General features: G+C 41.0%; 2 protein-coding genes and 1 long non-coding RNA gene across 3 annotated transcripts in view; 2 read left to right on the forward strand and 1 right to left on the reverse strand.

The window, feature by feature from the left end:
• BTG4 (BTG anti-proliferation factor 4) overlaps nt 1–12,770 on the forward strand; it is a 33,879-nt gene extending 21,109 nt beyond the window's left edge. Inside the window, exon 6 of the mRNA XM_038536223.1 lies at nt 12,633–12,770. Coding sequence (XP_038392151.1) covers nt 12,633–12,642 — 10 coding nt within the window. The 3' untranslated portion in view covers nt 12,643–12,770. The remainder of the gene's footprint in view (nt 1–12,632) is intronic.
• LOC102153632 lies at nt 5,466–24,955 on the reverse strand. The gene is made up of 10 exons (XM_038536220.1): nt 24,770–24,955; nt 24,448–24,576; nt 24,120–24,312; nt 22,991–23,113; nt 20,821–20,972; nt 12,672–12,758; nt 10,810–10,956; nt 10,191–10,388; nt 7,111–7,233; nt 5,466–6,457 (listed from the first exon to the last, which is right to left on the reverse strand). The coding sequence occupies exons 1-10, from the start codon at nt 24,920–24,922 to the stop codon at nt 6,362–6,364; spliced, it is 1,401 nt and encodes a 466-aa protein (XP_038392148.1). The 5' UTR covers nt 24,923–24,955; the 3' UTR covers nt 5,466–6,361.
• LOC119871819 lies at nt 13,001–26,459 on the forward strand. The gene is made up of 4 exons (XR_005359292.1): nt 13,001–13,083; nt 21,453–21,596; nt 23,480–23,589; nt 24,646–26,459. It is a non-coding gene; the product is annotated as an uncharacterized LOC119871819 (long non-coding RNA).

Raw genomic sequence — 26,459 nt, forward strand, 5'->3', positions numbered from 1 at the left:
GCGCAGCGGTTTGGCGCCTGCCTTTGGCCCAGGGCGCGATCCTGGAGATCCGGGATCGAATCCCACGTCGGGCTCCCGGTGCATGGAGCCTGCTTCTCCCTCTGCCTGTGTCTCTGCCTCTCTCTCTCACTGTGTGCCTATCATGAATAAATAAAAATTAAAAAAAAAAGCCTCCAAATATATTAGTACTGTATCTATTAGTGTATAATAACCAAATTAGATCTTCCTAATCTGCATTTTGAAATTTTCTAGGAGTATGTACTATTTTTGTTTAAAATTAACCTTCTTGAGAGAGCTATAGATTCACATGCTATTAAGTGGAGAGACTCTGTGTACCTTTACCTAGTTTTCACCAATGGTAACCGTTTGCAAGACGATACTATAATATACAATATAATATTACAAACGGATATTGACATGATGCAGTTGGGATACAGAACATTTCCATGTTCCTCTCTATGGCCATACCCTTACCCCAAACCCTTCCTCAACCCCCTGGCAACCACTAAACTGTTGTTCCCCACTTCTGTAATTTTGCCATCTCAAGAATGTTGTAAATGGAATCCTATTGTAGGCCACCTTTTGGGATTGGCTTTTTTTTCACTGAGCGTAGTTCTCTGGAGATTCATCTAGATTTTTACATGAAGCAGTACTTTGTTCCTTATTACCATTAAGTAGTATTCCATGGTATGGATATGTCACAATTCGTTTAACCATTTACGTATTGAAGAAAGACAACTGGGTTGTTTCTAGTTTTAAGGATTATAAATAAAACTGCTATAAACATGCATATACATAATGTGTGAGTATAAAGTTTTATTTCTCTGGGATAAATGCCTAAAAGAGTAATTGCTAGGTTGTATGGTAGATTCATGTTTAGGTTTTTATGAAACTGCCAAACGGTTTTATGGAGTGGCTGTACCATTTTATATTGCCACAAGCAATGCATGAATGATCTCCTTTCTCCATGTGTGTGCCAGACTTTCAGGTTCTTGAGTCCTAGTTTTTTGTTTGTTTGTTTTGTTTTTCTTTCAGCACTGGAAAAATGTTGTGCTTCTTCTTCCTGGTTTTGTGGCTTCTAATGAGAAATCTGCTGTGATTCACATTTTTAACTCTATATCTAAGTTATCATTTTTTTTTTTCTGGCTGCTTTCAAGACTTTTTTCTTGGCTTTTAGTTCTTGGAAGTTTAATTATATGTTTTGGTGTGGATTTTTAAAAAATTTATTTATCCTGTTTGGGACTCATTTAGTTCCTTGAATCTGTAGGTTTACTTCTTTCCAAACGTGGGGAGTTTTCAGCCATTATTTCTTTGACTACTTTTACAGCATGCCCCTTTTTGTCTTCTCCTTCTGAGAGTGAAGACTTAAATGCTAGATCATTTGCTATAGTATCATAGGTGCCTATGGCTCTATACATCCATTTGTCCTTTTTATACTCTGCTATTCAGATGTGGTAATTTCTATCATTCTATCTACAAATCCAGTGACTTTCCCCATCTCTGTCCCTTCCATTTTTCTATTGAGCTTATCTAGTGAGCTTTTTATTTTACTTTTGTATTTTTTCAGTTCTAAAATCTTTATTTGATCCTTTGTCTTCTTTCTTCTGTGACTTTATAGTTGTTTTTTTTTTTTTTGCTGAGATTTTCCATTTTCAAAATTTGTTTCAAATATGTTCATAATTGTTTGTTAAAGCATTTTTGTGATGGCTTCTTTAAATTTTTTTCCCTGTAATTCTAACATCTTTGTCATATTGGTGTGTTGGGATCTGTTTATTGTCTTTTTTCACTGTTTTTAAAAAATCTTTCTGGTTCTTATTATGATAAATGGTTTTTTTGCCTGAAACTTGTACATTTTGTGACATTAGAAGACTTGGGATCTTATTTAAACTTTGTTCTAGCTGATTTCCTTTGAACCACCATTACAGTGGTGAGGGTGGTGGGGAGTACAGGTGCTGCTTTGTTTCTGCCAGGCTCCCTGCTACCTAAAGAAGGGGTTCCTCACACCTGCTGGGCAGGTAGGGGAGTTCAAGCTCCTCATGTGGCTTACAGGAACACTTTACTTAGGGTGGCCTTATTACTGAAAGGCTGTAGTAAAAGTCCTGACTCTGCCCTGGGTCTTTGCTGATACCACTGGAGCGGGGAGGTGGTGGTGAGGGAACTCAGTACTATGCTATGTTGATAATGTCCAGATTCCCCATGGGGTCTTCCCTGACACTGCAGAGAGGAGTGGGGTTTGTTACTGCCCTGTGGGGATGAAAAGATGAAGATTCCCAGCTCTGTGCATGGTCTTCTCTCATAACATCCCAGGAGGAGGTTGGGGTGCCTGGCAAGGTGGAAGTTTAGACTTCTCACTCAACTTTTGCTGATGTGGGTAGGGCCATTTTGTTGTTGTTGTTGTTGTTGTTTTTCCTGTGATGTTTGGCTATAGTAAAGCAGTTGATGTCTAAATGTGTTTTGTCTTGCTGGGCTGCCTTTTTTTTTTTTTTTTTTTTTTTAAGACTTATTGATTTGAGAGATGGAAAGGGGAAGGGCAGAGGGAAAGAATCTGAAGCAGATTTCCTGCTGGGCATGGAGCCCTATGCGGTGCTCAATCTCACAACCCTGAGATCATGATCTGAGTCAAAATCAAAAGTTGGTTGCTTAACTGACGGAAACACCCAGCTCCCCCCATGCTGTTCCTTTTTCTTAGTCCTTTGGCTAGAGAGATCATGCTTTGGGGGAGCTTTTTGGTTCTGTGCCCATCGGTGTTTATGGATTGCTGTTTTTTTCGTTTCCACGTCAGGAATACGTGAGGGAATAAGAGAATCTGTGGAGTTTATCATCACTTCCTGCCTCAGGTTTTGAGGTTCTTGGCTGGTCTATTTTCTTAGTTATGCCTTTCAGAGTCTTCTTATTTTTACACATAATGTCCAAGAATTTTATTTCTACTTGGTGGAAGGAGTAGGGAAAGGTATGTCTACTCCATTTGCCTGGAAGAAAAAACTGTGTAGCACTTTTGAAATTAAAAAAAAATAATTCTTAAAACACTTAAGTATTATGTTTTTTTGGAAAGGGCTCTTTTTGTGAATAGTTGGTAAAATATGGCTTTTCTATCTACTGAAGTTTCCTTATCCTTTTTCTGACAAGTGGGCTGTGTATGTGTGTGTGTGTATACATAAGTTAATTCCTTGAAGATAACTAGAAGCTGAACACTTCTAAACAGAAACAGCAATAATTGCACAAAATACAGCCTGAAAGAGATCATGATCCCTGCCTTGTAATCTGTGGCATTTCCATTAAAAAGCATGTGCTTACCCAAAGCCTGCACTGTTGGTATATTAATAATGGAATCAGAAGGAAGGCTCAAGAAGTCAGCCAAGGAGCTAATAGGATCATGTTTTGGCAGGTGCCTCCCTCAGCCAAGAATGAGGAATACAGAAGAAAGATCTTTAAGTTCTGCATGATTTTTTCTTTGCCACTCTCTGAGGCCCTGGACTCTTGGCCTAATGACTCTAAACAGTCTTGTGTATATGGCTTAGTTAATCTTCCCTCTGCTTTTTTGGGAAATGCATCTCATAATTTATGTGGATAGCTAAAGTTCTTGAGGAGACATATTCAGTTTTTATCATAGCTAAGTATTACTTTCTTCTCAAAGTACTGGTGAAGTCTTTAATCTTATGAAGTTACTCTGATTTGGGGGATGTGTTTTGTTTATGAAGAGACTGGAGAACAGGTGTATCACAGTCCATCCTTAGGGGGACTGCATTTTATTAGCATCTGTGCTAGGAAGGCAGCAGAGAATTTTAATCGAGCTAGTAACTAGTGAAACAGTTTTAAGGTTGACAAATTTGGTACTTACTTTGTCTGATGGCTGGTGTTTTAAACTGAGTCTTTTTGTTTGTTTGTTTGTAAAACTGAGTCATTATTTAAGATGACTGAGTGACCAACCTCTAGCAGCAAAGAAATGAGGATGCAGTGTTTGTGTAAGATGGTGGTGTAGTGAATTATAACTGAGATCTCCTCATGGCTGGATTTAAAACTCTTTGTTAAGCCTGAATCATCAATCTTTTTGTCTCACAGTTGTCTAATGTTTTTAGTTGTAATTTATTTTCCCTAAAGTAATTGAAAATTAGTATTTTGGATGGATTTAGAGTGAAATCCTCAGGCATGTATGGACATTTCATCATTACAACAAAAGATGTATAGTGCCAAAACTTTTGAATATGAGGTGGATGCTGAATTTGCTAATTAGTTATCATTCATCATCCACACACATAATGTTTGTCAAGTTCTCTTGACTAGCCTGTCTTTGTTGCTTTGCTTGAAAGACTCAAAAACAATTGTTATGTAAAAAGAATCCCTTCTGCTACTCATCTTGGAGTATAATGAAGAGAATTATCCATGTGAGAAGTAGCTTGAATTGCTGGCATTGGATTTGTCTTTTGAGTTGGCTTTTGATTTGAAGTTTGTATTTGAAAATAATATTTTGGGGATCCCTGGGTGGTGCAGCGGTTTGGCGCCTGCCTTTGGCCCAGGGCGCGGTCCTGGATATCCGGGATCGAGTCCCATGTCGGGCTCCCGGTGCTTGGAGCCTGCTTCTCCCTCTGCCTGTGTCTCTGCCTCTCTCTTTCTCTCTCACTGTGTGCCTATCATAAAAAATAATAATAATAATAATAATATTTTGGCTTCCACTGAATTCATAGGATAGGTGTGTCTCTTCTGATCAAACACTCAAACTTGTTTCAGATGACTGAAAGTCACCTCATCTCTCTGAGGTGTTCCAACCAGAACTTCTGCAGTGAATTCTGTGTAGGCCACATGGCTTGTATCTTGTTGCCAGATCTCTAAATTCTCATTCTAGATCACCAAATATTGTGCAAATATATCTACTTTGTGTAACTCAGTAACAGACAATTTCAGATAAGTTAATCAGCCTGAGGGATCCCTGGGTGGCGCAGCGGTTTGGTGCCTGCCTTTGGCCCGGGGCGTGATCCTGGAGACCCTGGATCGAGTCCCATGTCTGGCTCCCTGCATGGAGCCTGCTTCTCCCTCTGCCTGTGTCTCTGCCTCTCTCTCTCTGTGTGACTATCATGAATAAATAAATAAAATCTTTAAAAAAAAAAAAAGTTAATCAGCCTGATAAATGACAATATATACAAATTTACATTTCTAGAAAGAGGTTGTCAGTATCTCTAAATAATGAATATTTTAATAAAATATGTGGTCTAATGATTTTTTAGTCACCTTAAATCATGTTATCCTCTGTACCAAATATTAACCCCTGTTACGTTATATATCCACCCCCAAGAATATAGTATACATTTATGTGATTTATACATCAATATTATAGGTACTACAAAATTCTCTTATCAACTTTATTAGATATCGTATTTCCAAATTTAACATCTTTTAAACATGCAGACTGAAATGAAATCACCATTTTCTTCCTAGACCTAAAAATAAAGCAGAAAAAGAAACATTATATGTTGTTCTTTTCATAAAAAGACAATCCACAGAATGAGGAAAAATAGTTGCAGAAAAAAGAATTCCTACAAATCAATTATATAGAGAAGCCAATGAAAAATGAGCAAAATACTTGACTGGCACTTCTCAAGAGAAGGCATTCATATGGTGTATACACATAGGAAGGCTGGGTACCTTCAAGGGCCATTAGGAGAGTGCAAGTTAAAACCATGTACCCAGAAGAGTGCATAAAATAAAAAAGATGGAACATACTAAGTTATGATAAAAATGGAGAGCCACCAGAACACTTACCCACTTGTATATACTCAGACAATCACTTGGGAATTCTGGTTGGTAGTATCTGTTAAAGTGGGAAATATTTACCTCTTAGGACCCAAGATTTCCAGTTCTAAGAAATACCTGATTTGGTACAGCCACAGAAAGGTGCATAAGGCTATTTGTAGTAACCCCAAACTGGAAAATACCCACAGGCACATTAGTGGTGGAAAGAATAAATGTTGATATATCCATACAACGGAATGTTTTATAGCAAAGGGAATCCACAAACTATAACCACATGCAACAATATGGATGCACCTCACAAACATGATTCTGAGCAAAATAAATAAACAAGTAATACATAATTTATGATTTCTATGTATGTGAAATTCACGAACAAAAACAGTTTATGATGTCTGAAGTCAAGATAGTAGTTATTCTTGGGGGATAGATGCCTGGATGGAGGGGACATAAGGGGCTTCTGGGAAGCTGGTGAGGTTGTCTTTCTTGATGTTGGTTACATGGAAATGTTCACTTTGGACAACTCATGAGGAGTGCATTTTATGATATGTGCACTTTTAAAAGATGTGTTATATTTTAATGAAGTTTTAAAGGTGATTTTCACATGGATGATAACTTTTCATAAAGTGGACTGGGGTCCAGGGCTGAAGTCAATGTTGTTATTTCTCCAGGTTGCTAGTTTTTGATCTTGATCTTGACATGTAAGGTCACCACTCTGCAAGAGAAAAATGAAGGTATTTGGGGTTTTTCTCTTTGCTAATTTACCCATATACCTTACAAAATATTAGTGTTGGTCATTTGGAACCAAAATATTTGTTGGTTTTTAAAGATACTTTTTTTTTTTTTTTTTTTTTTAAATAGGCTCCATGCTCAAAGTGAGGCTTAAATCCTAACCCTGAGATCAAGAGTCACATGCTTTACCAACTGAACCAGCCAGGCACTGCTAAAGATATAACATTTTACATGCTAATGATAAAAAACGAACAACCTTTTATACAATAGCAGCAGGTACCATAACAAAAGAAACCCTGGATGAGAAGGCAAGGGGACCCAGTTCTAGTTACTTCTTCTTGCCCTCTTCCAGCTGGGTGAATGGGAGCAAGTCTGAGTCTCAGTTCCTGCTTTCTGGGGTTAATGCTTTACCTACCCCGAAGGTAACTCTGAGATCTAAGATCTACCGTCTCCTGTACTGGGAGAACTCTTAAATACAGTGACTGATGATGTGCTTTTCTTACCACCATTAATTTCCAGTCCTTTGTTCTGCTGACATGTTCAATTACAAATGTGGCTACAAACACACAATAAAATGTTTCAAGGTGCAGAGCAAAGTAAAATCTTAATGCCGTATAGATTGTAAGGGCATCTCACCTTCTCTTGGTCCTCATGCTTATCTCTTGGTTTTCTTGGGATCTGTTGTTCTGCAGTGAGGAGGGTTTTTAGAAAATGTTCCATATTGGTGAAGAGGAGAAGATCCATGTTTCTCTTAATATACTGTGGAGAGCGTGGAGGATAGAGTTAATACCTTTGCTCCCATTTCTTTTAAGTATTCCTGAATCTTCTTAGCCAGACTGGACCAGAGCATAGTACATACAATTCTGCCTTTAAAATAAAAGTGAGACCTCTGCATAGATGGTGGCTGATAGAGGACTAGCATCCAAACTCCACAACTACCTCTGTCTTGGGCAAGTTTTTAACACTTGTAAGCCTTGGTTTTCTCATCTGTAAGTTAGGAATAAAAGTAGTAACTACCTTATAAGGGCATGGGGAAGATTAAACAAGATGATGCACATAAAACTCTCAGCAGAGCAGCTGGCACATGGCAAGTACGTAATAATATCTGCCATGACCTGCCTTGTGTTTACCTCTGGTAGACTGGAATATTTCAGTATATGGCATCAAGGGTCCATACAAACCCATTCGTTTATATGGTAAATACACTTGAAAGCCTACTTATGAGCCTGGCAGGGGGGCTATATCAGGAAACAAAACAGACAAACATCTCTGCCCTCATGGAAGAGAAGTAATAAATAAGCCTAAGTAGGAAAATTGTGTAGTACATTAGGAAGTGATACAGGAGAGAAAAGCAGAGCAGGGTAAGGAAAAGCTGAAACGCAGGAGAGTAGAGGGTTGCAAATGGAGATGGGCTAGTGGAAGCAGGCCTCAGGGAGGAGGTGGCACTAGAACAGGAACATGGAGGAGGTAGGGGAGTTAGACATGCTCTAACTCCTTAGACCAGGTTTCTCAACCTCAGCACTACTGACATTCTGGGGTGGCTAAGATTTTTGTCCTATGCATGTGGGCTGTTTAGTGGCATCCCTGGCTTCTATCACTAGTTGACAGTAATAGCCCCTTACTTGGAGCAGGACCATGGAAAATGTCCTGTGGGGGGTAAAATGACTCCTGGTTGAGAACCCCTGCCATTGCAGGCAGAGGGGAGTGCACACTTGGTGTGTCTGAAGAACAGCAAAGAGGAAAGCATGGTTGGAGATGAGTGACCAAGGGGAAGAGTGGCAGGTGAGGGAGACAAGGGGACTTGACTTCCTTAGCTTTGACTCTAAGTGAAATGAGGAGCCCCAGCAGGATTTTGAACAGATCCATTTTCACTTGAAAAGGATCACTCTGACCAATGCGCCTAGAATAGACCAGGAAGGAAGAATAGACTGAGGAGAGGTGAGGTTGGAATAGGGGGGCCAGTTAGTAAGTATTACAGTAACCCAGGTGAGATGACATGCGCTCACACCAGGCTGGTAGCACTGTAGGCAATGAGACGTGGTCACATTATGGATATACTCTGAAAGTAGAGCAACAGTATTTCCTGATGGATTGGTTATGAGGTGTTTGCAACAGAGAGGTTTCAAGGAAAACTTTGGCTTGAGAAACCAGAAGAATATAGTTGCCATTAACTGAGATAGGGAAGGTTTCACATAGAAGAGGTTTGGACAGAAGATGGGTGTGGGTATGTTGAGTTTGAGATGCTTCTTAGACCTGCAGGTGGAGGTGGCTAGTTAAGCAGTTGAGTACATGAGTTCAGTTAGAGAGTTGGGTGGGGCTGGAGATAAAATTTGAGAGTCCTTGACCAACAGATAGGGTTTTAGCTAGAAGATGGGATGAAATCCCCAAGGGGAGCGAATATAGACAGAGAAGAGAAGAAGACAAGACTGGACCCTGGCCCTCCAACATGAAGAGGCCAGGGAGAAAAAGCAGGATCAGCAAGGGAGACTGAGAAGGAACAGCCACACAGGTGGGGGAAAGCCAGAGGACTCTGGTATCCTGGGGCCCAAATACAGACTGTACTGAGGAGGAGAAAGTGAGCAGATATGTCCGATGCTGCTGTCGGATCAGGAGAGAGACCTGAGCATTTTCTGGGGTCTGTGAGGGCTGAAGTGTGACTGAATCTGGTGTCTGGATGTTCACCCCCAATGACCACACAATAAATCTCTGACTTGGTAACTAATGGAGATCTGATCAGAGACAGGTGTTTATGGAAATACACTGAGGAGTTAGGAGATCTAGAATCTGATCTCAGATCTGCCACTACAAATAGCTTCATAATTTGGGGGCAATAGCTTATTCTTTTTTTAAATACAAAATGTGACTAAAAATATGTATGCTACCAAAAAAAAAAAAAAAGTATGCTCTCTACTGCAGGATTGCTGGCTGGATCAAATGAGACAATATATACATAAAAGTGCTTTGAAATTTATAGTTTTATATAAATGTTTAGAGAAAAGATGCTCTTGTTTATAACTCAAGAATGACTTGCTCTTTAATGGAGGATGACAATTTTAAGATCACAGATATTTTTAATAGTTAAAAAGCTGGATGATAGTATTCTTGTAAAAGTGCTTTAAATCGGGGGCACCTGGGTGGCTCAGTGGCTCAGCATGCCTTCGGGTCAGGTCATGACCCTGAGGTCATGGGATCAAGTCCCGCATGGGGCTCCCCCGTAGGGAGCCTGCTTTTCCCTCTGCTGGTGTCTCTGCCTCTCTCTGTGTCTCTCATGAATAAATAAATAAAAATATTTTTTAAAAAGTGCGTTAAATAGCATAATATTAAGAATATCATTGTCAGACCTGCACAGAAAACAGCACACTGCAGCTCAGTAAATAGGCTACCAACTTGGCATCTAAATTTAGTCACTGAGTCACCGTGAGTTTTATAGATGGAATTCTGTAAATTGATAATATGTTAGCAGGTCACGAGTTAACAAACCACGGAACCACGTTTGCAATCCTTGTAACTCAAAGAACCAATACACTCGGTCTGCCTTGTAGAATACAGGATTAAAAAAATATCTCATCAGAGGTGGTTTGAGAAGCAGGCTGAGTGTCAAGGCAGTGGGTCACCTGGGGAGGCCAGAAATATCTGAATATGGCAGACCCAGACATTTACTCTAGGAAGAAGTCAATTTTGAACTGACATGTGCCGTACCAGTTAAAGTTAGTTACCTCTTCTGATGACTCTGGTTCCAAGTGAGACTCACACTTCCTCTCAAGGAGTTTAGAGAGAAGATCCCTTCCTCCTTCAGAGATGGGCTGCTCTCCCAGCAAAGCAGCGCTTATGCTTTGGTCAAGCTTACCATCCCAGGAAATTGCTGACATTCGCAGTGTGGTAGCAAATGCTTCCCTGATATAAGCCTGCAAGGCCTGGTCAAGGAAAAGGCAAGGGGGCCGCGTCAGTTCCATCCTACACAACTGCTAGTACAACTTCAAAATAGTACCTCAAAGAAAAATGGGGCTTGATGCTGATCATCTTCACTTGCCCTGACCATGGGTGAGGACTGTCACTCACCATTCTGGTGAGGCTCATGTAGCGTCAAGGAAGTAACCACAGAAAGCCATGAGGCCATTCTCGTAAGAAGACCACTTCTCTCTGAATTCCTACAGAGTGCTGCATGCATTTTGTTATATGCTGCCACGGGAAATTTGATCAGGAAAACTTCTTCCTGGCCAGGTAGTAGGAACCAGAGGCCAACAATGGGACCTAAGTAGCTTTGAAATGTTGCACAGCTTAAAGAATTTATTATTCTGGGGGAGAAGCAAAAGGCCCTGTGCATTTTATAAGTACCTTGTAAAATGACCTCAGAAAGGCAGGGTTTGAGTCCTGGTGGAAGTCCTTGGTGGCCACGTGGGCCAGGCAGTGGATCAGCAGCAGAATGAAACTTCCCACAGATGCCAAAGACTCTCTCCCAACAAACAGTGTGTTTTCAGCTCTCTGAGTAAAGGAGATACCCAAACACAGAAATGTCAACCTCAGGGAATGTTTCCACTACCTCTTTCTTTTCCTCACTTTATATGGTCTAAAATAACTTTTGGAATCATAAAGTCAGAGTCTCCCTGGGGTTAATGGAAATTTACTGAAGGAAAGATTCAGAGGTAGAGGGGAAAACTATCACTTCAGTTCAGCTCCCTGAATAAATCACGTTCCCCATTTTTTGTTAACCCCATGGTACAGAAAATAAACTATTAGAAATTCAGAGTGAGGTTTCTCCGGCATCTCTGTTTTTTAAATTAATGTCCTCCAATCACTGTTTCCTTCAGCAGTGGTTCTCAAACTCTATCTGTGGATAAGAATCACAAGGGAGTGATTTTATCCTTGTTTTAGGGAAAACCCTGGTAAAACTTCCTATCACGCTCCCCAGGTGGTTGACCCACGAGGTCCATGAACCACAGTTTGAGAATTGGTGCCTTATAAGGCTCTCTGACTTTATCTTTCACGCCTTTATTCATGACAGACACACAGAAAGAGAGGCAGAGACATAAGCAGAGGGAGAAACAGGCTCCCGCAAGGAGTGCAATGTGGAACACCCTCTCAGACCCCGGGATCATGCCCTGAGCCGAAGGCAGATACTGAACCACTGAACCACTCAGGTGTCCCCATCCTATCTTGTCTAATTGATTTGAAATAACTCCCTTGTTCAGGCAATAGGTTGGTATGGAAAAGCATTAAGGATTTGGAGTCACAGACTCTGAGATCTGTCCCTGGAATGAGCTCTGGGTGGCAGCATAGAATGGTGACTAAAAAATGAGTTTGGTGTTTAAATACACCTGAACTTGAGTTTAAGCTCTTGCTAATACTGTGATCTTGGGAAAGTCAGTTGGCTTCAATAGGCCTCCATCTCCTAATTCGTAAAATGGGTGCAAGAGCACCCACCCTCTAGGGTTGGGTTGTTATAAGCTATAAATGATATAATGTGTGTAAGGCGCATGGCCAAGTGCCTGACACACAGTACTCAATGTGTCCTGAGTTAGCTTTCCCAACATTAAAATGGGATGAAATTAATAGACTTAATGAATTTAAATCTACTTAATAGATTGCTTTGATGATTAAGTGAAAGAAAACCTGGAGGAGGGTACAATGTACGAGTAATTCTTGGTCTTATTAACCCCTAACAACCAACTAGTCAAGTGTGAACCATTTCTTAGTCCTCTAGCATTGGTTGGCAGTGCCCATCTCAAATCACTGTTTACCAATGAACTGCTGACAGCATTTAAGGTCTGTATACACTGGCTTCAGGCTACCACCAAGGCACTGTCAGTCCTACACATTTGAGGGACTGGAGGAACAGGAACAATGCCAATCCCTTTCTGTAGAAAGATGCTGACTACAGGATTTGCCGAAGCTGGAACCATGATTCTTATGGGAAACACCAGTCTGGAACCATCGACTTTGATGACAGAGATTCATTAATGGGCACAAAGCCATTATGATTCTCTGGGCACAAGCAGGGACATATTCATTTCACTAATTAGAGAAAGCTTTTACATGGTGACATTTATTATTCCTTACTAAATGACTTATTACCAAGGGAGATAAAGTATGTCAGGACTTGAGAGACAAAGATGTTTTATAACATTTGTTCTTTTTGCTTCTATCTCTTTGGATCCTAGAATTTTATAAACTCTCATCTGGGGCTGAATTTGCAGCACCTGATAGAAGAAGGAGCCTTGGAAGGCATTGTCTGAGGCTTCCATGGCAGGAAGACAAGAAGCAATCTGCAGGGTGATTTCAGGAGCCTGAAAAGAATAAGAAACAAATAAAACCAAAACCAAAACCCATCGTCTTGCTAAAAAAAATTCTCATGTGGCTCAGCTACATAGCACCAACCAAATTAATGGCAAGTAAATGCATTGGAACATCAGTTTAAATTGTAACAGGATATGGAGATTCAGCACACACTATAGGGAAGTGGAAAGAGGATTTATGTGGTTGAGATTTATGCTAATTACAAGAAGTAATTTATTGCTTTTCTAAATAGAATGTGGCAGTCAGGCAAGGGGGCTCTCGAGCACGATGCCTGGGTCCTCGCCTCGCTCTACCCTTTTGGTCGTGGAATTTTGGGTAAGTTAACTCCATCTTGCTTTTATTTATTTTTATTTTTTTAAAGGAGTGATTTGAGGGAAACTTTTTTTTTTTTAAAGATTTTATTTATTTATTCATGAGAGACACAGAGAGAGAGGCAGAGACAGACGCAGAGGGAGAAGTTGGCTCCCTGTGGGGAGCCTGATGCAGGACTCAGGACTCAGATCCTGGGATCACAGGATCATGCCCTGAGTGGAAGGCAATGCTCAACTGCTGAGCAGCCCAGGCATCCCCAATATCGCTTTTAAAATGAGAAGAAAATAGATATATGAGCCTGGGAAGATGGCAGAGTAGGAAAAGGATCCTAAGCTCATCTCGTCCCATTGATATACATAGCCACATAAGTAACTAACCCCCCAAATGACCCAAAGACTGGCAGGACAGATTCTTCACAGTTAATCATAGAGAGGAGGTCACATTGGAAAGGGTAGGAGGGCTGGAGAAATGGTCAGGAACCAAACCCCTGAGGGGGAGTTAACCATACATATCTGTTTGATTGCAGCCCCAGCAAAGGGCTGGAGCAGACATCTGATCTGACTGCTGATCCCGCCTACCAACAAAAACCTCACAAGGGGTAGTATAAGGAGACAGGCCCATAGTTCAGGTCACTGCAACCCTAAGAGAGGGACTGGGGACAAACATCTGGTCTCGGTATAGGCCCCACCAACAAAAGAAAGCCTCTCAGGAGACAACACAGGGAAAATAACTGCCCAAGGCGGTCCTAGACTGGCCTCTTAACAGCTCAGGGACCAAACCCTGCCCACAAAAAGTGGGCCATTACAGCTGCCTGGAGTGAAGGCAAACATGTCTCAGCCACAATATAGGGTACACAATACACACAGGAGACATCCTTGAAGCACCTGGTCTGGTGAACAGTGGACATTGTACTGTAGGGCATTACTGGAACTCTTCTTCATATGGCTGCTACTTTCTTTTTCTTTTTTTCCCCAGTAATATTTCCGTAAGATATAATTTCTTTTCTTCCTTTTTCCCCAAGTGTTTATTTAAATTTCAGTTAGTTAACATACAGTATAGTATTAGTTTTAGGTGTAGAATTTAGTAATTCATCACTTACATAAACACCCGGTACTCATCACAAATGCCCTCTTCCTTAATGCTCATCACCTATTTCACCATCCTCCAGCCACCTCCCCTCCAGTAACCATCAGTTTGTTCTCCATTGTTAAGAGTCTGTTTCTTGATTTGCCTTTCTTTTTTCCCCTATATTCATTTGTTTTGTTTCTTAAAAAAAAAAAAAGATTTTATTTATTTATTCATGAGAGACACAGAGAGAGAAAGAGGCAGAGACACAGGCAGAGGGAGAAGCAGGCTCAATGCAGGAAGCCTGACGTGGGACTCGATCCAAGGTCTCCAGCATCATGCCCAGGGCTGAAGGTGGCACTGAAATGCTGAGCCACCCAGGCTGCCCAATTTGTTTGGGCTGCCAATTTGGCTTGCCCAATTCCACATATAAGTGAAATCATATGGTATTTATTTTTCTCTAACTTAATTTGCTTAGCATAATACTCTCTAGCTCCATTCACATCACTGCTAATGGCAAGATTTCAACCTTTTTAATGGCTGAGTAATATCCTATTGTGTGTGTGTGTGTGTGTGTGTGTGTACACCACATCTTCTTTATCAATTCATTAGTCAATGGACATTTGGGCTCTTTCCATTATTTGGCTATTGTAGGTAGTGCTGTATAAACATTGGCATGCATGTATCTCTTTAAGTTAGTATTCTGGTATCCTTTGGGTAAATACCTAGTAGTGCAATTGCTAGATCCTAGGTAGTTCTATCTTTAACTTATTGAGGAACCTCCATACTGTTTTCTAGAATGGCTGCACCAGTTTATATTCACACCAACAGAGCATGAGGGTTCCCCTTTCTCCAAATCTTCACCAACACCTGTTGTTTGTGTTGTTAATTTTAGCCATTCTCACAGGTGTGAGATGATATCTCATTGTGGTTTTGATTTGCATTTCCCTTATGATGAGTGATGTTGAGCATTTTTCATGTGTCTGTTGGCCATCTGGATGTCATCTTTGGAGAAATGACTGTTCATGTCTTCAGCCTGTTATTTAATTGGATTATTTGGTTGTTGGGTGTTGAATTTTATAAGTTCTTTATATATTTTTGATACTAATCCTTTATCAGATATGTCATTTGCAAATATCTTCTATTCCATAGTTTGTGTTTTAGTTTTGTTGATTGTTTCCTTCACTGTGCAGAAGATTTTTATTTTGATGAAGTCCCAATAGTTTATTTTTGCTTTTGTTTCCCTTGCCTCAGTTAGTATGGCTGATGTCAAAGAGGTTGCTGCCTGTGTTCTCCTCAAGGATTTTGATGGTTTCCCACCTCATATTTGGATATTTCATCCATTTTGAATTTATATTTGTGAATGGTGTAAGGAAGTGGTTCAGTTTCATTCTTTTGCATTGCTGTTGTCTGGCTTTCTGAACATCATTTGTTGAAGAAGCTGTCCTTTTTCCACTGGACATTCTTTCCTGCTCTGTCAAAGATTAATTGACCACATGGTTGTGGGTTTATTTCTGGGATTTCCCTTCTGTTCCATTGATCTATGCACCTATTTTTGTGCCAGTACCAACTTATTTTGATCACTACAGCTTTGTAATTTAACTTGTAGTTTGGAATTATGATGCCTCTAGCTTTGCTTTTCTTTTTCAGGATTTCTCTGGCTATTTGGGGACTTTTGTGGCCCATAAAAATTTTAGGATTAGATGTTCTAGCTTTGTGAAAAATGCTGGTGATATTTTGATAGGGATTGCATTAATTAATACCCACCCACTACTCTCCAGAGCAGGAGACTTAGCTGACCTTCCTAATACATAGAAAGAAACACAGATTTAGACAAGATGAGGAGACAGAGGAATATGTCCCAAATGAAAGAATAGGACAAAATCACAGCAAAGAGCTCAATGAAATGAAGAAAAGCAACATGTCTGATAGAGAATTCAAAGTCCATAAAGATACTTACTGGACTTGAGAAAGGAGGAGTGGATCTCAGTGAGATCTTCAACAAAGAGATAGAAAGTATAAAAAAGAACTAATCAGAGATGAAGAACTCAATAGCTGAAATTAAAAATACACTGGAGGGAATTAACAGCAGATTAGAGGATACAAAAGAATAGTCAGTGAGCTGGAAGACAGAGTAATGAAAGCAACCAAGCTGAACAAGAATTTTTTTTAAAGGAATAATAAACAATGAGAATAGGTTAAAGGATCTCAGTGACACCATCACGTGTAATAACATTCCCACTACATGGATCCCAGAAGGAGAAGAGAATGAACAGGAGGCAGAAAACTTAGAAGAAATGACAGCTGAAAACTTTCCTAATCTGTGGAAGGAAACAGATACCCAGATCCAGGAGGCACAGAGAGCCCCCAACAAAATCAATCCAGGAAAGTTCACACGAAGACATATAATAATTAAAGTGGCAAGAAGTAGTAATAAACAGAACTTTAAAAGCAGCGAGAGAAAAGAAAACAATTACATACAAGAGAAACCTCATAAGGCCATAAACTGATTTTGCAGCAGAACTTTGCTGGCCAGAAGGCAGTGGTGGGATATATTCAAAGCCCTGAAAGGAAAAAACTTGCAACGAAGAATACTCTATCCAGTAAGACTATAATTCAGAATAGAAGGAAAGATAAAGAGTTTCCCAGAAAAACAAACGTAAAAGGAGTTCATTACCACTAAACCAGCCTTATGAGAAACATTAAAGGTAATTCTTTAAGTGGAAAGAAAAGGTGGAAAGAATTCTTTATTACACTGTAATCAGGTGTAATAAAATTAGGAAAGGAAAAAATTTCATACGTAAATAGAAACATAATAAAAGTAGATTAATCACTTATAAAATGGTATAGAATGTTTTTTGTTATTTTTTAATTTTAGAATTTAAATCATAAAAGCTAAATAACATGTTGCTAAACAATAAATGGGTCAACCAACACATCAAAGAAGAAATAAAAAATATATAGAGACAAATAAAAATGAAAGCACAATGGTCCCAAATCTTTGGGATGCAGCAAAAGCTGTTGTAAGAGGGAAGATTATAATAATACAGGCCTGGGGATCTCTGGGTGGCCCGGTGGTTTGGCACCTGCCTTTGGCCTAGGGCGCGATCCTGGAGTCCTGGGATCGAGTCCCAGGTCAGGCTCCCTACATGGAGCCTGCTTCCTCTGCCTGTGTCTCTGCCTCTCTCTCTCTCTCTCTCTCTGTGTCTATCATGAATAAATAAATAAATAAGTAAATAATCTTTAAAAAAAATACAGGCCTACCACAAGAAGCAAGAAGAATCTCAAGTAAACAACCTAACTTTATAACTAAAGGAACATGTAAAAGAAGAGCAAACAAAGCTCGAAGCTGGGAGAAATAAGGAAATAATAAATATTAGGATAGAAATAAATGAAATAGGGACTAAACAAGATCAATTAGAACAGAGCAATGAAACCAGGAGCTGGTTCTTTGAAAAGATAAACAAAATTGATAAACCTTTAGCCAGACTGAGAGAGAAGAAAGAGACAGAGAGAGTGGACTCAAATATATAAAATCAGAAATGAAGGAGAAATAACCACCAATATCACAGAAATACAAAGGATTATAAAAGAATATTATGAAAAAATATATGCCCACAAATTGGACAATCAGAAGAAATGGATAGATTCCTAGAGACATATAACTTTCCAAAACTGAATCAGGAAGAAATAGAAAATTTTGACAGACTGATTACTAGCAATAAAATTGAATCAGTAATTAAAAAAAACAAAACAAAAACAAACTCCCAACAAAGGTCCAAGACCAGATGGCTTCACAGGTGAATTCTACCGAACATTTAAATAAGAGTTAATATCTATTCTCAGACTATTCCAAAAGGTAGATGAGAAAGGAAAGCTTCCAAATTCAGTCTATGAGGCCAGCATTATCCTGATACCAATATCAGATAAAGACACTACAAAACCTCCCTACAAAACTATATGCCAATACTCTGATGAACATAGATGCAAAAATTCTCAACAAAATATTCGCAAACTGAATCCAATGATACATTAAAAAAAATCACTCACCATGATCAAGTGGGATTTATTCCAGGGATGCAACTGTGGTTCAATATTCACAAATCTATGAACATGATAGATCATATTAACAAAAGAAAGAATAAAAACTATATGATCATCTCAATAGTTGCAGAAAAAGCATTTGGCAAAGTACAACATTCATTCATGATAAATCCTCAACAAAGTAGGCTAGAGGGAATATAATAAAGGCCATATAGGAAAAACCCACAGCTAACATCATCAAATGGTGTTAAAACTGGGAACTTTTCCTGTAAGATCAGGAACTAGACAAGTATGTCTTCTCTCACCACTTTTATTCAACATAGCACTGGAAATCCTAGCCACAGCAACCAGACAAAAGAAGTAAAAGGCATCCCAATTGGTAAGGAAGAAGTAAAACTATTTACAGGTGTCATGTTTCTATATATGGAAAACCCTAAAGACACCACCAAAAAACTACTAGAACTGATAAATGAATTCAGTAAAGTCACAGAATACAAAATTAATGTACAGAAATGTGTTGCATTTCTAATAATTAAGTAACAGAAAGAGAAATTAAGAAAACAGTCCCATTTACAATTGTACCAAAAATAGTAAAATACTTAGGATAAACTTAACCAACAAGGTGAAAGACCTTGTACTCTGAAAACTAAAAAACACTGATGAAGGAAAATTGAAGATGACACAAACAAATGGAAAGATAGTCCATGCTCATGGATTAGAACGATTATTTTTAAAATGTCCATACCACCCAAAGCAATCTACAAATTTAATGCAATTCTTGTCAAAATACCAATAGTATTTTTCACAGAGCGACCACAAATAATTCTAAAATGTCAATGGGACCATAAGAAACTTCAAATAGCCAAAGCAATCTTGAGAAAGAAAAACAATGCTAGAAGTACCACAATTCCAGATTTCAAGATATACTATAAAGCTATAATAATCAAAATAGTATGGTACTGACACAAAAAGAGACACATACATAAATGGAACAGAATAGAGAGCCCAGAAATAAACCAATGCTTTTATGGTCAAGTAATCTATGACAAAAGAGGTAAGAATATACAATGGAAAAAAATATGGTCTCTTCAACAAATGGTGTTGGGAAAACTGGACAACTACATGTATATGAATGAAACTAGACCACTTTCTTGTACCATACATAAAAATAAACTCAAAATGGGCTAAAGATCTAAATGTGAAACCTGAAACCATAAAACTCCTAGTAGAAAACATAGGCAGTAATTTTTTTGATGTTGACTACAGAGACATTTTTCTTGTATGTCTCCTAGGGCAAGGGAAATAAAAGTAAAATCAAACTATTGGGACTATACAGAGTAACTGTGCACTTTTGCACAGTGAGTGAAGGAGTCATCAGCAAACAAAAGGCAACCTACTGAATGGGATAAGATATTTGCAGATGACATATTTGATAAGAGATTAATATTCAAAATATATTAAAAAATTCATTACAACTCAACACCAAAAAACCCCCCAAATAATCTGATTAAAAATGGACAGAGGACATGAATAGATGTTTCTCCAAATAAGACATCCAGATGGCCAGCAAACACATGAAAAGATACTTGACATCACTAATCAGGGAAATACAAATCAAAACCACATCTATCAGAATGGCTAAAATGAAAAAACATAAGAAGTAACAAGTGCTGACAAGGATGTGGAGAAAAAGGAATATTTGTGTACCACTGGTGGGAATGCAAACAAATGAGTAATCGTGGAAAGCAATATGGAGGTTCCTCAAGAAAATAAAAATAGAATTATCACAGGTCCTGTAATTCTACTACTGGATACTTATCCAAAGAAAATAATTTGAGAAAACATATGCACCCTTATGTTTACTGTAGCATTGTTGAAAATAGCCAAGATAATGAAGTAACCCAAGTGTCCATCAACAGATGACTGGATAGAAGAGATGTGGTATGCATATATATAGATATATAATGGAATATTAGTCACAAAAAAGAATGAAATCTTGCCATCTGAGACAACATGGAAAGACCTAGAGAGTATTATGTTAAGTGAAATAAGTCAGGCAAAGAAAGAAAAATACCATATAATTTCACTCATATGTGGAATTTAAGAAACAAATCAAACAAAGAAAAAAAGAGATAAACAAAAAATCCAGAGAACAAACTGGCAATTGCCAGAGGGGGAGGAGGAATGGAGGAAACAGGTAAAGGGGATTGAGAGTACACTTATCATAATGAGCACTGAATAACTTATAGAATTGTTGAATTATTATATTGTGCACTTGAAACTAATATAACACTGTATGTTAATTATACTTGAATAAAAAATGAGAAGAATTAATAGCATCTATGTCATAGAGTTTTGTCAAGATTAAATGAGTCAATTCATGCAAGTTATTAGAACATTTTCTGGCATTTATAAAGCACTTAATGGATTCTACTTACTATCATTTAGAGACTAGACTGTAGATTGGTAAAATAATTTCTATCAGTCCCCTAAAAAGAGAGACTAGTAAATTCCCATTCCAGCTGCTTAATCCTAACATATAACCACCACCTGAAAGACTCCTTCCTGGTCACCCTGGCCTTCTTGGCTGCACAATGACCGCTCCACGGAGAGGTCAGAAATTAGACTTACATGAAGCTCGGGGGTGAGGAGGTGCAGGATGGAGAGGCCGTACTGGTAAACCACAAACTCCCTGGCAGAAAGGTCTGTGGGTTGTACAGTGATAAGCTCTTCCTTCTGTATTATCTGAGGTTTTGGGTCTTCCTGCAAAGAGCTTTTTGGGGCTTTTGAGATCAAGAGAAAACAGTAACGATTTCACTAACTTTTCTGTCCGGTAATGATTTTTAATAAAAGCAAAAACACAATTCAGCTTAGGAAAAACCTATTTGTTTTGATTGATCCATCCAGCCATGCCCTATGCTCGTGTGCGTGCGCACACGCACACACACACACACACACACACATTGTGCCTCAGATGCTCCCGCCTGTTTTCATGGAAAAGTAAGTGAACCTCATTCAATAGGATTAGAGGTACCAGAACAAAAAAAAAAAAAAAATGAGGATCTGGAAAAGATGGCAATCAATTTTCTTCTATTTTATGGGGTTGCTTGGAATACTAAAGGTAATATGTTCAGAACTGTGTCTGGCAAACAGTGAGTACTTGGTATATGTTAGCGGGATTAACATCATAATCTTACTTTCTCACAGAAGGAGGCCTTGGGTCTTTAATAAATATTTCATATTATCTTTTTATTCTTGATAAGACAATGAAAAAAAGCTTGGGTAGCACGGTATAGGAAACAAAGCTGAACTAGCAGCTGGAAGACCTGAGCTCTGGTCCCGGTTCTGGGAGACCCTGGGAAAGACACTTAACCTCTTCAAGCATCAGTTCTCTTATCTATAAAAAAGTAAGTTAATAATCTTTTGCTATCTTACAGAATTAGAGTTTGGGTGACCAGGTGTAAACAAGGCATTGCATATAAAATTGCTTTCCATATTATACAGTCAATACCATTGTGAGACAATGGAAGTTGAAGTGGTGAGAACCCACAATATTTCTGCCCACAATCTTCTTAGTTTCCTGCAAAGGGAGGTCCAATTAATACTAAGATTGGTCAAGTTCTGGGGTCAGCAAAACTTAGGCTTTGCTAGCCGAGAGGCAAAATTGGGGTTCATATTCAGTGTTCCCATCATCTTGGTAGATGCAGGGTATCACTATCCTGCAGTACCTTCCCTTGTTTCTTTGCAAGAAAGCAATCTGTCCTCTGGGCAACTCACCACAATATGTAGCCTGCACCCCCCTCTCAGCGCTGCATTTATCATGCTGAATAATTTTTCATGAGGGTCAGCGGGTTAAGAGCACAAGCTCTGGGGTTGAATTCCAGCTGAAGTCCTTGTTAGCAACATGATTTTTGACTACTTACTTGACCTATTTAGATGCTTTAGTTTCCTTGCCTATAAAATGAGTAAAAGTATCTACTTTCCTGGGTTGTTGTAAAGATTACATGAGCTAACACATCCAAAGACTGAGAATAGCACATCGACATGCCGCAAAGCACTCCATAAAAATGTTACTCTTCTTTTGACTCCCCCCCCCCGCCCAATCATTTACAAACATAAAACTATTCTTAGCTTGTGGGCCACATGAAGACAAAAAGAGCTGACTGGAGTTGGCCTGTGGGCCGTAGTTGGCTGACCTCTGGTCAAATTCAAGGATGTTTATGGAATTGTGCTGGCTAGTGGCCTGCATCATGGTCAACTGAAAGGCATACATTATTTCCTTTTAATCTTCTTCCATTTGGGAGGTAAGTGCATTGAAATAAATCTAAATCTTGAGGGCAAGGCCAGCTACCTTCTCTTTTGACTTCTAATGTCAAGGGGTAGTATTAGTTAAGTGATCTGGAGTCCCCTTTTGGGTCAAGGTCTTCCTATTCTTTGTCTCATCTACCTATCTCTTTGTGTCTCACACTTTTCCATTAATTCCTTGTAACATGTGGATGGCCAAGAAGGGGTAAAATCCCAAGGTTTAGATTCAGTGTTTAGTGGGAAAGCAGAGGGTCTTTAGGATTTCCCCTTTGAAATTGGTCAAGTTATTATTATAGTGAGACTTTGAGTCCTATTTGCTGTTCCTTATACGGAAAAGGCCCTTGGAGATCTTAAGTTGGATGTGGGGAGAAATGGATAATTGGTAGGTCAGGATTCTATCATCCCTAGCCCCGGGTGGGGGGGTGTCACACCACCAAAATCCTTCAGGGTACCATGATACTAGGTCCAGACAGAGATTACAAGGACAGGAGGTTACCTAGCTGGTGATGCACCTGTCCTTGCAATTCAGCTTCCTTCTTGTGGGCTTGGGACCAGATGTCTACTTTCCTCAGGGTAGCAAAGAGTAGTGAGGTCCACATGGTGTCAACTTTATCTGCATCTGAACAGAGGGGAAGAAGATAGTTGTTGGAGTAAGGACCCAGACATAGTATCAGATGGGACAGGTGGCTTGTAGGATGGCCCCCAGGGGTTTAACCGACTAAACCACCCAGACACTCCTAAATGTTTGTTGTTTTGAGCCATAGGATTTTCACATAGTTACACAGCAATATATAACTAATATGTATGGTTTCTTATATTGATCCCACCATGTTTATCCACACCCTTGTGTTATCCCTTCCCCTTGAATGTGGGTTGGATCTAGTAATTCATTTCTAATGAACAGAATATGGTACCAGTAATGAGATCAGGATACAAAAAGGCTGTGGCCTCCTTTCCCCCCGCCCCCTTCTCGCTTATTCTGAAGGAAGCCAGCTACCATATTGTGGGCTATCCCATGAAGTCCACGTGGCAAGGAATTGATGCCTCTGGCCAACAATCACAGGAAAGAATTTTGATTCCCCAGGAAATCTTGAGGTGAGTGCAGCTCTGGCCCGACACCTTGATGTAGTCTGTATGAGTCCCTGAGCCACAGGCCTCCAACTAAGCTGTACCCTGATTCTTGACTCACAGAAACTGTGGAATAATAAATGTTTGTTGTAGTTTTAAACCTTTTACTTTTATTTATTTACTTGAGAGAGACCGCATGTGCAAGCATACAAGTGGGGAGAGCAGTGGAGGCAGAAGGAGAAGTAGGCTCCCCACTGAGCAGGGAGCCCAACTCTGGGCTTGATCCCAGGACCTCAGGATCATGACCGGAGCTGAAGGCAATGCTTAACCGACTGAACCACCCAGACACCCCTAAATGTTTGTTGTTTTAAGCCACAGGATTTTCACATAGTTACACAGAGATATATAACTAATATGTTGGTTTCTCTATGTTCTTCCTAAAGAACCTACCATGGCCACACTCTTGTAGTGCCAGAAACCCTAACTGTAGTATTAGAACTCATCAAAACATCAGCATTAGCATCAGAAGGGGCTGTTGGGCCAAAGACCAGCCTCACCTGTTCCCGGCCCCTGGGCCTCCAGGCCTGGGGCATGGCCCTGAGCTCCCATCAGCACTGTAGTGAGGCTCTTCAGGAAGGGGATCAACAGCGGGCAGGCAGCAGCTGGGTCCCAGAGAGAAGTAGTGATCATTCCATAGAATCTGTCTCCAGGGTAATTTTCCAAACATTCAGGGGAGCCTGAGGCAACAATCTAGGATAAGATAATCAGAACTTGGTTCCATGCATGGTTCCCAGCCTGTCCCACGCGGCTGCTTTGGGAGCTTCTCTCTGAAGCTCCCACTAAATCAGACACGCAGATCTCCTTGGCCAAGTGCATGGACGGTACCTGGGTGTGCAAGAGGTGGAGGCGGCTCAGCTCCCGTTGGTACTGCAAGTGACCAAGGGCCTGATCCAGAAAGCTCTGTCTCTTCCTTACCACCTCCTGAAACTCATCAGTGAGATGCTCTAGGTGGTCCTAGAGCACAGGAAATGAAATGCCCAGTTGAAAATGAAGCTCCTTTCTCTCCTTCTGCTTCCTTTGCAGCCCACCCACTGCTCCTTGGGCCGCCCTATTCCTGAATATCACATTGTCCTGAAGAATCACACGTGTTTACACAAGAGGATGTGCTCATTTCACAAGGGGTCCCTTACCAACCTCTGATCCTCACCTTGCTAGAACGGTTCCAGATCCGGGGGCTCTGACTCCTGCTCTTCTGTAGCCACATCTCCTCCTCCTGGCCCCGCAGCCAGCCCACTGCTTGCCTGAGTTTTTCCACTGTCTGTCCTAGACTCTCCAGGACATTCTGCATGGCTAGCATCATCTGTGCCTCCTGCTCCCACTCCTCTCTGTCTGCTGCAAAGGGCAGAGAAAAGAATCACATGACAGCAGCCACCTCTGGGGACAGGGAGAAGAAGAAAAGACAGGGTAGTTTATTGGAGCTGTGAGATCAGAGCCAGGGCCTGGCTGGGGGAGCCTGGGAGGGAAGGAGGGACTCCCCATGGGGCAGCTGTTGGACATGTCCCCACTCTCAGGAGATTTCTGCTCTGGGCCCTGGGCCCAGGGGCTGCTGTCCCACCTTGAGAGAGCAGGCCCCACTCTGGGCTGCTCTGCGTGCTCAGGGCTCTGGCTCTCCTCTGGGACTCCCGCAGGCAGCAGGACTCCAGGGCTGTGCGGGCCTCCTCAGCGGCCCTCAGCTGCACAGGGCAGGAAGCACAAAAGAAAGGCCTCAGAGAGGGAGGCCGGAGCTCTGGGCTGCACCACCTCACGGGGGCCCTGCCTCCTTCTCCTCTACCCTGAGACCCTCAGGGGTGGCCCGAGTCTAGGGCTTGGAGCCAGAACAATCTGGGGCTCAGTCTGCCTTGAGAAGGGTTCCATTTTTGCAGCCAGCGGGGGAGACAAAGGCCCCACACTGCAGGAAAAAGCTGTGGAGTCTGGGTAAAGGGGTGGGTGGATGCGTGAGGAGGTGCCTCTGGGCCTCACCTGCTGCCGGGCATCTCCGCCTGGAATGGAGAGGAGCTCCCAGCTCAGGTGCCCCAGCTGTTCTGCTAGACGCCCCTCTTCCTGCTCCTGGTGGCACCAGTACTGCTCCCGGGCTCTCCGCTCCTGCTCTAGGGTATCCAGCTGCAACATCCAGCATGCTGGGGACTCATACACTTCTCCTCACCGCCTGGGATGTGCCTGAATGTCCCTAGCGCTGCTTCTCCACACATGGGCCTCACTCAGCCTCGGGTGTCCACGGCTGAGCTTGGTGAGGCAGCTGACTTGGTTGTAGGTGGAGAACTAATGACCACGCTCCTTCTTCTAGCTCTCAGCCCCTGTCTCCCTCCTAACGCCTGGCCTCGCTCTGGAGTCACCTGGCACCCTGCTCCCACCTTCCTCCCGGGAGGCCAGGGCAGGTGGGCATGTGGCAGTGGGACATTGTTCTCATCCTCCCCCACATCACCTCTTCATACTCATCTGTGAAACTGTGAGTCGGGGCTAGAATTAAAAATGTCTTGGCTCCTAATGAGAATCTTTTACAACACATCCATCTTTGTTCCTGAAATGAACCGGGCTGAGAATGTATGGGAGGACCCTAAGTCATTTCCATTTTCCTGGAGACCTGCCAAGGGCTGAATTATTGCAATAACCTCCTGACGGGGCTTCCTGCTCTAGGCTGGCCCAGCTCCCATCTCTCCTCTGTACTGCTGCCAGAAGGAACTTTCTAGAATGCTGACTATATATACATATACACACACATAAAAATGTCTGGAAGGAGGTGTGCCCACCCCTTAATAGCGGCTGCATTTGGTGGGAGACTGGGGGCGAGGTGAGTAGTGTCTGGGCAGGGGGCTGCTGATGGCAGATGGGGTGAGAGG

This window comes from Canis lupus, chromosome 5 (assembly GCF_011100685.1).
Source record: "Canis lupus familiaris isolate Mischka breed German Shepherd chromosome 5, alternate assembly UU_Cfam_GSD_1.0, whole genome shotgun sequence".
Lineage (NCBI taxonomy): Eukaryota > Metazoa > Chordata > Mammalia > Carnivora > Canidae > Canis > Canis lupus.